Here is a 15283-nt window from a genome sequence, read left to right as displayed (position 1 = left end):
CTGTGTGTTTGTCTCTCTGTGTGTGTGTGTGTGTGTGTTCAGGGTTTCGACAGGCTGCTGGAGGCGATGAAATCTTGTCTTGCTGAAGACTCGCTCTCTGCGTTCGTCTTTAACTGCTCTAATGGTAAAGGACGGACGACCACAGCAATGGTGATCGCTGCGCTCACGCTCTGGCACTTCAACGTACGTCTCAATCACACAATACAGAAATTATACAGCGAGATCTAAAATTTTTTTATTTTATTTTATTCCCAGAAATATGTCATCAACTAACCCTCAGGTTATTTATTTTTATTTTTATTTTATTTTATTTATTTTTATTTATTATTATTTTATTATTATTATTATTTTTTTATTTGTCATCAACTAACCCTCAGGTTATTTTATTTTATTTATTTTTTTAAGAAACCGTGATTGTCAAGCTCCAAAAGAGACAAAAAGCACCATAAAAGTATCATCAAGCAGTCTGTATCAAACACGCACTTTTTTTTTTTTAGGCAATTAAATTCATTATTCACCAGTAAAGATTAAAATATGATTAAATAAGACAAAATGAATAAGGTGTAGATGAAAAAAATGCCACCTTGATGGGTCGTGTCAGGTTTGATGCCAGACGTCACTGGTTCTTGTGTGTGTCATAAAAAATTATACAGCAAGGTCTAAAACTGTAAGACGACATTGAAAAATCATGATGTTAATGTTAATAATAATAAATATATATATGTGTGTATATAATATATTTGCTATTTTATTTTATTATTTATTTTATAATTTTTTTAACATAGTCATTATTGATTTAAAGATTAAAATGACTAAATAAGATGAAATTAACAAGATGTAGAGGTATAGATAATATATTTGCCATATAGTATATATTTGCTATTTTATTTTAGTTTGTTTATTGAACACAAAGACATTTCAAAGAAACCATGATTATCAAGCAAAAGGAACAAAAAAACCCACCATAAAAGTATTTTAAGTATAATATATTCTACATTTCACTCAAATTGTGATGCTGATAATATATTTTGTTACACAGTTTGTAACAAATTATTTTATTGAATTTATCATTGTATATAACTTTCTCAAGTGGTCTCAGACTTTTGAACCTCGCTGTATTTTTACAGAAATTATGATAAATGTCTCAAATGGTGGATGCTTGATTATTTAGGTACATGTTTGCATGGGAAGACATGCTCATATTTATGTTATAATTTTTGCATGGAACTGTGTATTATTTATGCTACATTGTCGTGATTCTCTCCTTGTAAGATGTTTTTTTGTTTGACAGGGTTTTCCAGAGTCTTGTGAGGATGAAATCGTAAGCGTTCCTGATGCCAAATACACAAAGGGCGAGTTTGAGGTGATGCACTTCTGCATTTTGTCCTTTCCTTTCAATATAACCTACATTTTTTTAATTTCATGTTTAGTTTGATGACAAAATATCTATATCATTTATAAACAAGACATGCAGTTTTCATAATATACACCCTATACATTACAGTAAATGGGTACTTTGTATAAAACTTTTTTATAAACGAGTACATGAAAAATATTTCAGTTCATAGGTTTATATTTAGCATTTTCCAAAGATATCAGAAAATCAGAGTGCATTAGTAATAGAGCATTTAATTAAGGATTGAAGCCGTTATCGATCGTGTTTATCGCAATGTAGTTTTCAAGCCTCTGAATTTAGAGTCTCAATATTAAAGGCATCCGTTTCCTACACGTCATGGTTAAGATCTTAAGCGGTTTCGATATTGGAGAGCGTCTGAAACTAAAAACAAGACCCTGTTCTGTCATTCCCAGAAGTCTGTTTGGCTGCTCCTTGTCTGTTTTCACTCTGTTAGCCTGTGGTTTATGGTTCTTCTGATTCCTCAGGGTTTTTGTGACATGAAACTATGGGCTTACATTTCTGCCACAATTCTGCGCGCGAAAGATCATATTTTGAGTGCACAAAAGTGCATTTTGCACACGCGCGATCTGAGTTTGTGGAGAAAATGTTCGTTTCGCAAAGAACAAAGTCTTTCGAGCGCACGGAAATCAATAATAGTAGTTATAATTATTGGTAAAATGTGCTTGGAAAAAAATATGATCAGAATATCAACTTGTATAATAATTATGCATGCACTGTATTTTTCCTCTTCTGCTGTCGAGGTAATGCAAGGAATGTTGTGATTGGTTGTCAAGGCAGCCAATCAGAATTTAGCAGCCTCGGTCTCTGATTGGCTGGAATTATGGCACATTGTAACGCTGGGTTGTGTTGAGCACGCGAGCTGTTGGCATTTAGCGAGCACAGAGGTGGGGCATCAGGTGAGCAAGCTAGTGAAACGTTGCACGCGCAAAAGAGAAGGTCTGCACACATCCAAAAATGTATTTTTCAAATGCAAAATTGATTTCCGTGCGCTCGAAATACTTTTTCGTGCAAAAGAGAAGGTCTGCACACATCCAAAAACGTATTTTAAATGCAAAATTGATTTCCGTGTGCTCGAAATATTTTTTTCTTTGCGAAACGAAAATTTTCTCCACAAACTCAGATCGCGCGTGTGCAAAATGCACTTTTGTGCACTCAAAATATGATCTTTCGCGCGCAGAATTGTGGCAGAAATGTAAGCCCATATGAAACCTGGTTTATAGCATCAGTGGTACGAGAGAGACGCTGTTTAAGTCTCGTACAAATCTGAGATTGTGAGCTCTGTCTTTGGGAATAATTGCTGTCGGCTCTCTTGTGCTGTGTCTTTATTAGGAACTTAATACATAATTAGTTTAATTAATTCAGGCCGTGACCTCAGCTTGCTGATGGCGTGCAAAAGTGCAATACGCCTCAGTTCTGACCCACACGTTACTCTGGGAACTGAAGCTCAGATTCACTGACCTTCAGGATGGATTCAGGGCAACAGTGACCTGAGGGATCAACTGCCCTAAAAACACACTAAAATGAGCTGAAAACCTAAAGAAAGGTCTTCTGTGACCCTCGACAGGTTAAGGATGCTGGGAGAAGTATAGGGCAGATCAAACTCAATATATGCTGTATGTTATATTTATATTAATATTAAATATTTTAATAATTATATCAATAATTTATTATTATTATTATTATTAGATAAATACTTATAATTTATCATTTCAATGTTTAATTAATAATTAAATATTTGTATTATAATTAAATTATTTGTATTATATTATTTTTATTATGATCATTTTATTATACTTTTGTTATTATTATTTAATTTCTGCTCATGTTTTAATTTACTGACTCAAGCATCATGTTAAATTCCATTTTTTGTGCTTGGTTTATGATACAAATTAATATTAATAATTAAATAAGTATCTAATATTAAATGTTTTTATTATAATTAAATATATTTGTATGTGTATGTGTATATATATATATATATGTGTGTGTACTATGATATTTTTATTATAGTAGTTTTATAACCATTTTTATTATACTTTTATTTTTATTTTTATTATCATTATTTAATTTCTGCTCAAGCATCATGTTAAATTCCATTTATTTTTGTACTTGGTTTATGAAGCTTAGACAAATGCTTTTCGTCCACATCAAACCAATATCAGTACTTGTTTTGTTTTGTTATATTAATAACATTTGTACATGCATTTACACTGTGTCTGTGTGTCTGTGTGTCTCTGTCTGTGTGTGTCTGTGTTTGTGTGTGTGTGTGAGTGTGTGTTGTAGGTGGTGATGAAGTTGGTCCGCTTGCTTCCTGACGGTCACCGGATGAAGCGGGAGGTTGATCTGGCGTTAGACTCCGTCAGCGAGACCATGACACCGCTGCACTATCACCTGCGGGAAATCATCATCTGCTCCTACAGACAGGTAGGGGGCGCTCTGTCATCTCATGTACTGATAGATTGTGTCGTTGTGTGTCAGTGTTTGCACACATGCCTTGTCCAAATACCCGCACTTGTGGTCTTTGCACTTGACTACTTATATGACGTATTTCCTGTATTTGGTCCAAGTGTTCAAGTGAGCATGAAGACCACAAGTGTGTGTACAACTTTTCATTACCTGATGGGACACACTTATAGTGTTTAACATACATTGGTAAACAAAGGAGCGCTGCACATATGAACTTTAATATGCATTATACAGAGGCAAGAGGAAAAGAAAATAATACCATCTAAACTTTTCTAAAGACAGTAAGTTCCCCTCAGACATGGATTCTTATAAACTCCTACACCTAAATGAATCGCGATTGGTTTAGCATCTCAACCGATTTGAATAGTCACATATTTGAATCGATTTCCAACCGGCTCGCGGTTAATCGTTACATCCCTAATGATGGGATACACTAAGCCTCGAATAGCGCTCCGTAGCGGTATTCAAGATAGTGTGGGTTTAGTGTGCGTTAAGGGAACTGCGCTCTGGCGTTTTTAAGACCTGGGACAGTCTTGCGCACTTACTTCCTGTCGCGCGCACGCACTCTCAAGTGGCCAATACCGCAAGTGTGGGTATTTGGACAAGCCTACAGTCTGCCTGATGCAAGCTTTCTTAAAACAACCAGCTTCAGTCTGATTGGCTGGTTCACAGTTGTGTTTACTGGCTGGATACTGTGACAGTGTGGCAATAGTTGAAAATAGTTGCTAGAAGTTTGTAAGGTTCATGACTACACATTCAGAGTTTTATGTGAGAGTTAGTGGGACGTTTATTTTTAAGAGAATTTTTTCATTTCATTTTTTATTTTCTAATAATATTTTCATACATCTACAATTAAAATAATAAAGTGTATTTATTTATTTAATATTGTTTTATTTTATATAAAATAGAACAAAATATTTCGTTTTATTTTAAATATATACTCTATTTTATTTTCTATTTAAGATTTATTTAAAATATTTTATTTTAAATAAACAAAATACTAATGTACTAATACATTTTATTTTATTTAGAATATATGCTCTTATTTTTTATTTATTTTCTAATATTTATGTATTTATTTAAAATAAAACAGAACACTTGTTTTGTTTTATTCTAAATATGTTCTCTAAATTTAATTAAATTTTTATTTTCTAATATTTATTTATTTAAAATAGTATTATTTATTTGATTTTAAATTAAAACAAAATACTTCATTTTATTTTATTCTAAATATATTCTATTCGCTTTTTCTAATATTTATTTATGTAAAATAGTTTTATTTATTTAAAATTAAACATTTTATTTCATTCTAAATATGTTCTTTAAATTTTATTGTATTTTTATTTTCTCATTAATTATTTTCTAATATTTATTAATTCAAAATAGTATTATTTATTTAATTTTATATTAAAACAAAATACTTTATTTTATTCTAAATATATTCTATTCGTTTTTTCTAATATTCATTTCTGTAAAATAGTTTTATTTATTTAAAATAAAAAAATTATTTTATTAGAAATATGTTCTCTAAATGGTTTTTCTGGATGCATTGGAGCAGTAAAAGAGAATCATGCTGAAGTGCGCATCAAACATTTGTTTTATCGTCTGTATTGTCGTCTCCGAGTGTCCTGTAGATGGCAGCACGTCTCCTCCAGAGAGACGCTCCCTCGTTAGATTTACACAATTATAATTGTTTGTTTGGAGGCGTTTGATCCCAACTTTTCCGCATGCATTAAGATCTGCAGTGGTCTGTGAAACCCTAATGAGTCCGCCGGTGCTGTGATTTGTAATTGAAATGATCACAGGACGGTTTTGTGTGCAAATGACCATCTGATGCACACTAAACTGCTCAACACTCTCATTAATGGTCACTGAGTCGTGTTTACTAGTTCACCAGCAGCTCCGAGGGAGATTTAGTTGTTTTGTGATGTTCTTTGAGATCCTTAAAAGGCAGAGTTCACCCAAAAATTACAATTCTGTCATCATGTACTCGTCCTAAAGTTTCTTTCTTGTGTGGAGCGTAAAAGAAGATGTTTTGAAGAATGTTGGCAACCAAACAGTTGCCGGTAGCCATTGACTTCCATAGTAGGTAAAAAAAATTCTGTGGAAGTCAATGGCTACCAGCAGCTGTTTGGTACTAACATTCTTCAAAACGTCTTCTTTTGTGTTGAACAGAAGCAAGAAATTCATACAGGTTTGGAATGACTTGAGGGTGAGGAAATTATGGCAAAATTTTCATTCTTTTTTTTTTTGTTTTTTTTTTTTGGGTGAGCTAACTATAAGGTTTTATATTATGCTTTGTTTTGAATGACCGTATTTTCTGTACTAGACGTCATTTTTAAAATCATCTTAGACGTGCTGTGATTTATGATCCTAAGCAACTTATATAATGCAATTAACGTTGTGCACACAAGTGTATTTGCGCTGAATGAGTGAGTTTACGTGAGCCTAAGTTTATTAGTATAGAGCATTTTCCACACACTTTGCTTCAGTTTCGGAACTTTCATGCTTAGTAACACATACAGCTGTTCCCTCACCACAGTGCACCAGTGAAAACGGACCCGTTTCAAACAGTGTCGCGTTCCGAACGTTGTTTAAGCGACATACACCGGTATTGCTGAATTTTAAAAATTCATATCATAACAAAAATAAACACCGGTATTCGGTATGAACCGGTATACCGCCCAGCACTACAGAGATGCAACTTAATTTTATTTTTTTTATATATTTTATATATTTTTTTTACCCTCTGAACAATGCAGTTTTGACCCGGTGTGACTTATTTTCTGAAAAAATATGCTACACCTATGAAACAATCTGTGCTACACAATACAAAATTCTGATCTGAATATCGACAGGCATTTTCCACTTTTTCATTCAGTGTTTTGTGTTGTTTTCTAGTCTGTTATTGTGAGATCGAACCACAAAAATGTCAATATGTTTGCATTCTCTTGACTGTAAAACGGTTATTGGACTGCTTTATTTTTAAATCCAGCATGAAATTAAAATCTATTTTCTAAGTGCATGTTATAGATCTTATTGTGAGGATCCAGGTTTTTTTTCCCCCCCTGGTTAATGCTTAATCAAAATTCAGAAAATGTTTTCCTTTCCTCTTTCTTTACCCTACATTGTTTATTTTTCGATGATCCGTTACACTCAGATATGCATCATAATACAGAAGTCTTTACTTTCATGGTGACTGTAACATGATGAGACGATGCTTTGGACAGTCTTATGAACTCTTTTATAGAGTTTTCATGCTATGCAGAATTTTTTATGAGCTGAATTTTATTGTATGTTTGATTATTTTCTGTATCTGCCATATAACAGCCTTTAAAGCTAAAATGGCAATAAGCTGAAATACAGTCAAAACAAATATAACCATATCAACTTTTTCAGAACCCGCCCCTAAATGGCACATAAAAACAAAGCAAAGACTCTGATTGGTCGCTTTGTATGTCAATCACTGGGCTGTTTTTGGTCAAAAAAGGTTTAATGTGCGTTCACTTGTCAATATGTGAAGGTATTCAGATGTTTCTAATTATGTTTTAGTGTCATCACTTGACCGCTTCATCTCCTTCTGTCTATCCAGCATCACACCGTTCCCATGGCAACCACATCCCACACTGTACCACTGACATCCGATTCAGTTCTTGTGCAGTGTATTTGATTACAGTGAAACTTTCAGACAGCTTTGGTACAAATGATCCTGATAATTTCAGTTCGTATCACTGATGCGCGTCTGATGAATTACAGGTCTCGCCTATCTGAAAGTGCTTGTCTTTTACATGGTTCCATTACAAAAAGTGATGAATTGAAAGACTATTTTGTTCTGCACGTTCAGACTGATTCTGGTTTTTAGGTTCACGTCCGACGCTGAAGCCAAATCATATAGTGAGGCGCAGCCGAAAAACCCAATGAGATATTCCAGTAAAAGTGAAGGAAATGTAGATCAGTGCCTAAAGAAAGGCCCTCATGGTTTGGACGGCGGTGTGGAAAAATATTTGCAGAAAGAAGAGAATGTAGAGAGAGGGAAGGTCGCGACGTCACGAGAGGGAGGGATGGAGCCGGTCCAGACGACGGGAATTTAGGAGAGACCACCGCACAAAAAGATCCTGACGGAAAACGTGTGCGTGTGGAGGGACGGCAACCAAAATCAGTCGACCAGAACAATTAGAGCTGAGCATGTGCCGAGCCAGATTAAAGCCGTCTTTAGACTGCGAGCCAGCTCTGTTTTGTTTTGTGCTGATGTCTGACACACACTGGATCTTGTTGCATGTGTGTAAAGAGCTGAAATGTTAAACCTGAGCGTGCATCTTAAAATAGATCATTGTTTATGGACTATAGTGGTGATCTGTATATGTAATCCAAGACATATTTGGCTTCTGATGATCTGAGGTACGTTGAAACAATCATATCTGATTAAGTTAATTTAATCAATATCATAATGTGAGTACCAGTCTTTTTTTTTTGTCAGAAATTATATATACATATTATTAAAACTTGTATATATTTAAAATTTAAATAAAAATGTGTATATATATATATATATATATATATATGGGTATACATTTTTCTATTTAAATAAATAAATGTGTAAAAAATTATATATTTTATATGTAATTTTAAATAAAGTATATACATATATATATATTGAGATACTGTTTTAGTTTTAATTAATATTTTGAATGTTTTTATTTTTATATTGTTTATATAATTTTTATTATTTTTGTTTTGCCTTTTATTATTATTATTATTTTTTTTTAATGTCAATAGTGTTTATTATTAATTCAGTTTTAGTTTTCGTTACTTTTGTTCATCAAGTTAAACTAAATGTAAATGAGAAATGTTGACTTGGCAACTAGCTGAAATAAAATATTGTGGTTTATTTTATTTATTTATTTCAAGTAATTTTTTTTTAAACGGTTTTAGTTAACTATAATAACCCTGGCTGAAATAAAATACAAATAAAAATTAAATATTAGATGAAAAACTTAAGACTAAGGAATAACCAAGTTTAAGGTAAAGTATTAAAATGACTAAAACTAAAATAAAAATAAATTAAAGCTAAATATGAAAAGGCACATAAAAATGATTAAAACTAACATAATGTAAAAACTGAAATATAAAAGTAAATATAAAAAGTTTTAAAAAGCCCATTCAAAATATGAATAAATACTATAATAGTATATAAATAATATTAAAAAATCATCATATGATACTCAACTATATAACAACATAAATAATAACAATTTGTAATTTAATAATTATTATTAATTTGATTATTTACACATTTTAAGCATCTTTTAAAATATTAAACGGATTTAATTTGAAATTTGCCCTTAACTTTTTTGATAGTGATTGAAAAAATGAATTAATATGATTTACATTCACAACTTTCAAATATGCAAGAGTTGTATATATTCAGAGGTGCATGATGGGATCACGTGCTGCATTGCAGGAATGTCTCGTGATGTGTTTTTCATGTGAGCTGTGATTGTGACAGACAACAGGTCGCGTGTGATAGAGGGCGCAGCTGCTGGTTAATATTTTATGCTGGATTATTGGGGCTGGAAGTGACACTAATGAGGGCGAAGCAGTGCTTTTATCACCCTCTGTCTGATGGATTTGCCTCTTAGCTCTCGTCTGCAGCATTTCTGTGTCTGTCACGTCTGCAGTCACGCTCCGATCTGCTCCAGCTTCTGCACTACATCTTAATGACTCTTTTGTTTGTTTAATGCATTAGTTTTGCTCAGGGACTCATGATGTGGATAAACCCGGACAGATCTCACATCTGAACAGCTCTATTACTGCAGGTGCTTTTCACTTTTAATCTGCTCCGTACAAACATGCCCAACTCTTTCTGACTTCCTCTCTTGTTAAAGTGTGTGATTTCTGTGCCACTAACGACACTGAATTGCGAAACTGTTGATTTTTTCCTATGTGCATTTGTAGAAAATGTGCAAAACTCTCTACTGTGATGCTGATGTGGTTTGTAAGCCGTTTCAGGTCAGAAAAGTGCTCCAACCAGTGTTTACCTGTGGTTACCTGCATATTAAACTGGGATACTTTTTTTTTTTAGCACACAGGACCCTGAAAAATGTGAGACATATGAATGAAGATGAAAATGGCTTTTTAATAGACGAGTGTGTTTCTCAGAATCAGTCGATTGGACTCTGCTCTTCCTGTCAGTGTTAATTACAGATTTAATTAACTTCTCACACATCACACAGGTCAACACACACGGCTGGCTTTAATCGCTATTGATTGCTGGAATTTCTCATTTGTTGTTCTTTATTATTGAATATGATGTGTGAAGTCAGAGAATGATGGGAGAATGGCAGAGAGCACGCAGATAACAGTATATCACCACCTCCATGCTTTACTGCAGGAACGCTGTTATCTGAATTGGAGTTCCTCCAGACATATCGTTTGGTGTTGAGGCCAAATATTTCAGTGTCATCTGCCTCAGAATCTGAAGGTGTGTTTGGGCAAAGCTCAGTCGTGACTGCATTGTGGCCTTTCTTGAGGAGCGGCTTTTTTCCATTCAAGCCACATTTGTGGAGGATCTGTGATATTGTTGTCTCATGCACACAATGACCTCTCTTTGTCATAAACTCCTGCAGCTGCTTCAGAGTTGCTGTAGCTCTCGGTCGCCTCTCTGAGCAGTTTCCTCCGGCTCTTTCATCCAGTTTGGAGCGACGATCTGATCCAGGGAGGCTCTGTGTTTTACCAAACACCTTCCTCTTCTTAATAATAGATTCACTGTGCTTCTAGGCATTGATGTTTTTGTCTCCATCTCCTGACTTTTGTCTGTCCATAACCTTATCCCGGAGATCTTTTGACAGTGCCTTGCCACCCATAGTTGATTGTGGTTGCACTATCAAGGACTGAAATGCTGCAGGAAAGCTCTTTTCATGCTGAGCTGATCAAAATGAGCACAGCTGATCACAGCTGAAAGTCAATGGCTTTGTGTGCCGTTGAGAAGATGATGAGCTACACCTGATTGAATTTACAAGTCATTTTTAGGAGGGGTGATGCTTTTTCCAACTCAGTGATTCTGGTTTTTACATTGTGTGCCGTTGAGAAGATGATGAGCTACACCTGATTGAATTTACAAGTCATTTTTAGGAGGGTTGATGCTTTTTCCAACTCAGTGATTCTGGTTTTTACATTTTTTTTGGTGCTTTTTTAAATTTGTAATTTTTTTTATTAATTATTTGATTCAGGCAGGACGCATTAAATTGACCACAAAAGTGACGCTGTTATTTTAACCTTTTGTAAAAATATGAATGTGTTTTCAACATTGATAATAATGTTTCTTGAGCAGCAGATCAGCATATTAGAATGATTTCTGAAGATCATGTGACACTGAAGACTGGAGAAATGATGCTGAAAATACAGATTTGATCACAGAAATAAATTACATTTTAACAGATATTCACACAGAAAACAGAAATGTGAAAGTTGCTGAGAAGAGAGTAAACACACTGGATGTGCTTGGCTGTACTATGTAAATGTCGTCATAGAAGTATGAATGGCAATGATTTGCTCTGCCTGGTTTGTTTGGACAGAAATCCTGAAGTGATTTAATATGTATGGGCATCATGCAGAGTCACTGAAGAATGTCCACAGAAAACAGCCTGTGAATTGATGAATGCACAACAGAAAACATGAGATGAAGTGTGTGTCTGTGTGTCTGTGTGCCTGTGTGTGTGTCTGTGTGTCTGTGTGCCAGAGTCCCCACAAGGATAGCAAACCAGACGTGTGTGTCTGTGTGTGCGTCTGTGTGTGTGTGTGTGTCTGTGTGTGTATCTATATGTATGTATGTGTGTGTGTCTGTGTGTGTGTCTGTGGCTGAGTGTGTCTGTGTGTGTGTTTGTATGTGTGTGTGGAAAATGAGAGTGGAGGTGCTCTGGAGTCTGCTGAAGTCATTAGGAAGTCTCCAACACACACACACACACACACACACACACATTCAGGCTGCTCTACGGAAAGAGCGAGGGTCCAAACAGCTGACATATGATAGTGATTTGCTGCTGTTTGGCTGGTGTTCACAGCGCTTCGGCCCGTTGATTTAAAGAGAGCGGCCCGCACACGCTTCAGCTTCCACAGAAGATCCGACTCGAAATCTTGACATTATTAATGCTTGTATCAAAATGTAAAATGCCATTTAAGATATTTCATTTTCACATCACATGTATCCATTGCAGAGAAACCAAAATCCCAGAATGCACTGCAACAAGCTCAGTAAAAAAAATAAAACGATAGGTGTAGTGAATGAATATGATTCATGCAATGCAGTTTAGTTTTAGATTTAGTTTTCATTTTAAGTTTAAAGCTTTAGTAATTTTGTGCTTTTCTCTTTTTTTTTGTTTTTGTTTTACTTTTAGTATTTTCTTTACTTTAACAAAAGCTTATTTAACCTAGTTTTTGATTTTTTTTTTCTAAAACTTAAGTGAAAAAATTTTTAAATTAGATTTCTAAATTTAATTTGTTATCCATTGATTTGGTTAACTAATCTAATATTTATATATTTTTCAGATTTATTTCAATACCCGAATGTTTTTTATTTAAAAAAAAAAGTCAATTGTTTTAGTAAACAATAACAACACTGATTTTAATGAGCATATTTTATTTTATTTTCCAGCAAAATATATATATATTTATTTATTAACACACACACACACACACACACACACACACACACACACTATTATAGTATTTGTTTTGAATTGGCTTTTATTTTTATACTTTGTTTTAATTTCAAGTTTAAAATTTTATAATTTTTATGTACTTTTCTTATTTTTTATTGTTTTTTTTATTATATATATTTATATATTTATTTTATTTGAGTATTTCAGTGTAAGCTTATGTAACTTAGTTGTCAAGACAAGATTTCTAATTTCATTTAAGTTTAAGTTTTTTGATCTAATATTTGATTTTTTTTTCAGATTTAAAAAAAAAACCTGAATAAATAATTTTTTTTAATAATTTTTTTTTTTTTATTGTTCTAGTTAACAATAACAACACTGATCTTATATTCTATCTGATGTTCCAGCAAAACTATTCTTAAAACAAGATAAATTTACTTGCGAAACTACTTGACTTCTTTTCATAGATCACATCTTTAATATGAGTGTATTTTGTCTTATTGCACTGATTCATTCATTTTAAGTATATGATTCTGCATTTTAAGTACATATTTCGTCATTTATTTTAAGTATGAACACAATTTGCCAGTGCAGTTTAATACCAGTAAACCACACTGGTATTAAAGACACGGTCTATGAAAACAAGCCTTAGTATTTACATTTGTTGTTTTAAAGACTTTTAAATAGTGCTTTATCATAAAATCCATTTCTGTTGGAAGCAGTTGTGAGTCAGAAGTCTGTAAAGCTTCTTTTTGCTGAGTTTTTCTTGCTGGAGCTCTGTCAGGAAATTAAAGGTGTCGGGAGGTTCATCAGGAGTTAATGCCAACATTCTCTCTGCTTGAACCCGCAGTTTTGTTTGCTCTTTAACACGATGCTTGAATCAGGCGTCTTCAGCGCGATAACAGACTTCAATAGAGACTTCATTGCATCGGGACCCTCGACGGTGCTGTAATTGGCAGCACATGTCCGAGTCTCTGCGCGCAGGATATTCCAGGTCTCCACAAACAATCCGTTTGTGCGACCGAAGCACATGTGTGATGTGTTTACTGATTGTTTTCTTGGAGAAATCCATCTCACTAACTCCCGACGAGCCCTGCGGCCAAATAAAGGTCCGTTTGTTTGGACCTTTCACCAGAAATCATTGGGGCTAATAACAGCTTTCACGCCCGAGGCGTCGCATCAGGCCCCTCTTGATGGTTTGTGTGCTGATAATTGGCTGCTTTTTGACTTTAATGCGAGCACATCTCTGAGCATCAATAAAAAGCTCCTTTCCACATCACAGACTCACACTGTATCCACATTACAGCCTCCGTCTCATTGTTCAGATTCAAAAGCTGCATGCTGGGAATCATTAGAGTCCTCAGACGGACAGACGAGACTATCAGCGCTTCAACACTGGATGATCGCTAGGCGTTCAGTATCGCAGACTTCTATTCAGAAAGTGATCAAAAGTGACGGTAAAGACATTTATAATGTCACGAGAGATTTCTGTTTCGAATAAACGCTGTTCTTTTGAACTTTCTATGCTATGGAAGCTTGTTTCTGCCACAGGATGGGAAAAAATTTTTTAAAAGTAATTTGCGACAGAAGTAATCGCAAGAAAAAAAGTCAAAATGTGAGACATTTTTTTATGTAAAAAAAAAAAGGCAGAATTGTGAAAAAAAATTCATAATTCTGAGAAAACAGTCAGAATTGCGAGATATAAATGAATAATTCTGAGAAAACAGTCAGAATTGCGAGATATAAATTCATAATTCTGAGAAAAGTCAGAATTACAAGATATAAAATTCATAATTCTGAGAAAACAGTCAGAATTACAAGATATAAAATTCATAATTCACGGAAAAAAGTCAGAATTGCGAGATCTAAAATTCATAATTCACAGAAAAAAGTCAGAATTGTGAATATTGTGCAGCAACAAAGAGTGAAAAATTTAAGGGGGTCTGAATACTTTCCGTACCCACTGTAAATGCAGCCTTTGTGAGCTTCTTTCAAAAATGTCCCGAGCCCAAGCTTTCGAGCGGTAGTGTGTATATAAAGAGAGATTGCATGGGTCACAAGGAGTTTTTACCTTCACTCTGCATCTCTGCTTGCTTTAGTTAGTGTTACAGAAGCTCTGCTGTGAGTCTGTAGCGTTGCTCTCATTCATCTCTCTCAGGAAATAAGACGGCGAGGCACCCGTGTCTGTCAGACTGCAGCCGCTTCCCGTTCACATGATCAGCATTCCAGCCATCAAATCCCGGCTGGAATTATTGAATTCATTTCTCTGGCTCTTGTGTCTGTGGGCTGCAGTGCTGGAGTGGAAATTCATAAATCATGACATAATCATGGCGTTTTTTTCTCCGCGGGCTGAGATTGAGTGAGGTAACTGTGAAAGTGCCATTAAAATGTTCATCTTCTCTTCTTCCAGTTAATGCGCCAGATCTCCGTGCACATTTTTCTTTCTGGAATAGAAGGAATGTGTTTCCCGCCACGTGCAGTGGCGCGTCGCTGTGTGTGTGTCTGTGTGTGTGTACATGTTCTTCTATCCCGGTGGGGATTAAACCTGAATACACACCAACTCATGGGGACTTGTGTCACCGTGGGGACCTAAATTGAGGTCCCCATGCATACAGAAGCTTATAAATCATACCAAATGAGTTTTTTTGAGATCGTAAAAACGCAGAAAGTTTCCTGTAAGGGGTAGGGTTAGGTGTAGGGCAATATAAAATACAGTTTGTACAGTATAAAAACCATTACGCCTATG

General features: G+C 34.5%; 1 protein-coding gene across 1 annotated transcript in view; it reads left to right on the top strand.

Moving 5' to 3' along the window:
• Positions 1 to 15283, top strand: part of LOC107709018 (paladin-like) — a 60049-nt gene that overhangs the window by 36412 nt on the left and 8354 nt on the right. Inside the window, exons 13-15 of the mRNA XM_016513413.1 lie at positions 43 to 183; positions 1292 to 1363; positions 3701 to 3841. Of these exons, the coding sequence (XP_016368899.1) occupies positions 43 to 183; positions 1292 to 1363; positions 3701 to 3841 (354 nt within the window). The remainder of the gene's footprint in view (positions 1 to 42; positions 184 to 1291; positions 1364 to 3700; positions 3842 to 15283) is intronic.

This window comes from Sinocyclocheilus rhinocerous, unplaced genomic scaffold (genome assembly GCF_001515625.1).
Source record: "Sinocyclocheilus rhinocerous isolate Xijiao unplaced genomic scaffold, SAMN03320098_v1.1 scaffold1137, whole genome shotgun sequence".
NCBI classification, from domain to species: Eukaryota; Metazoa; Chordata; class Actinopteri; order Cypriniformes; family Cyprinidae; genus Sinocyclocheilus; species Sinocyclocheilus rhinocerous.
The sequence above is the reverse complement of the archived record's forward strand: the minus strand, read 5'-3'. Positions and strand labels throughout refer to the sequence as shown.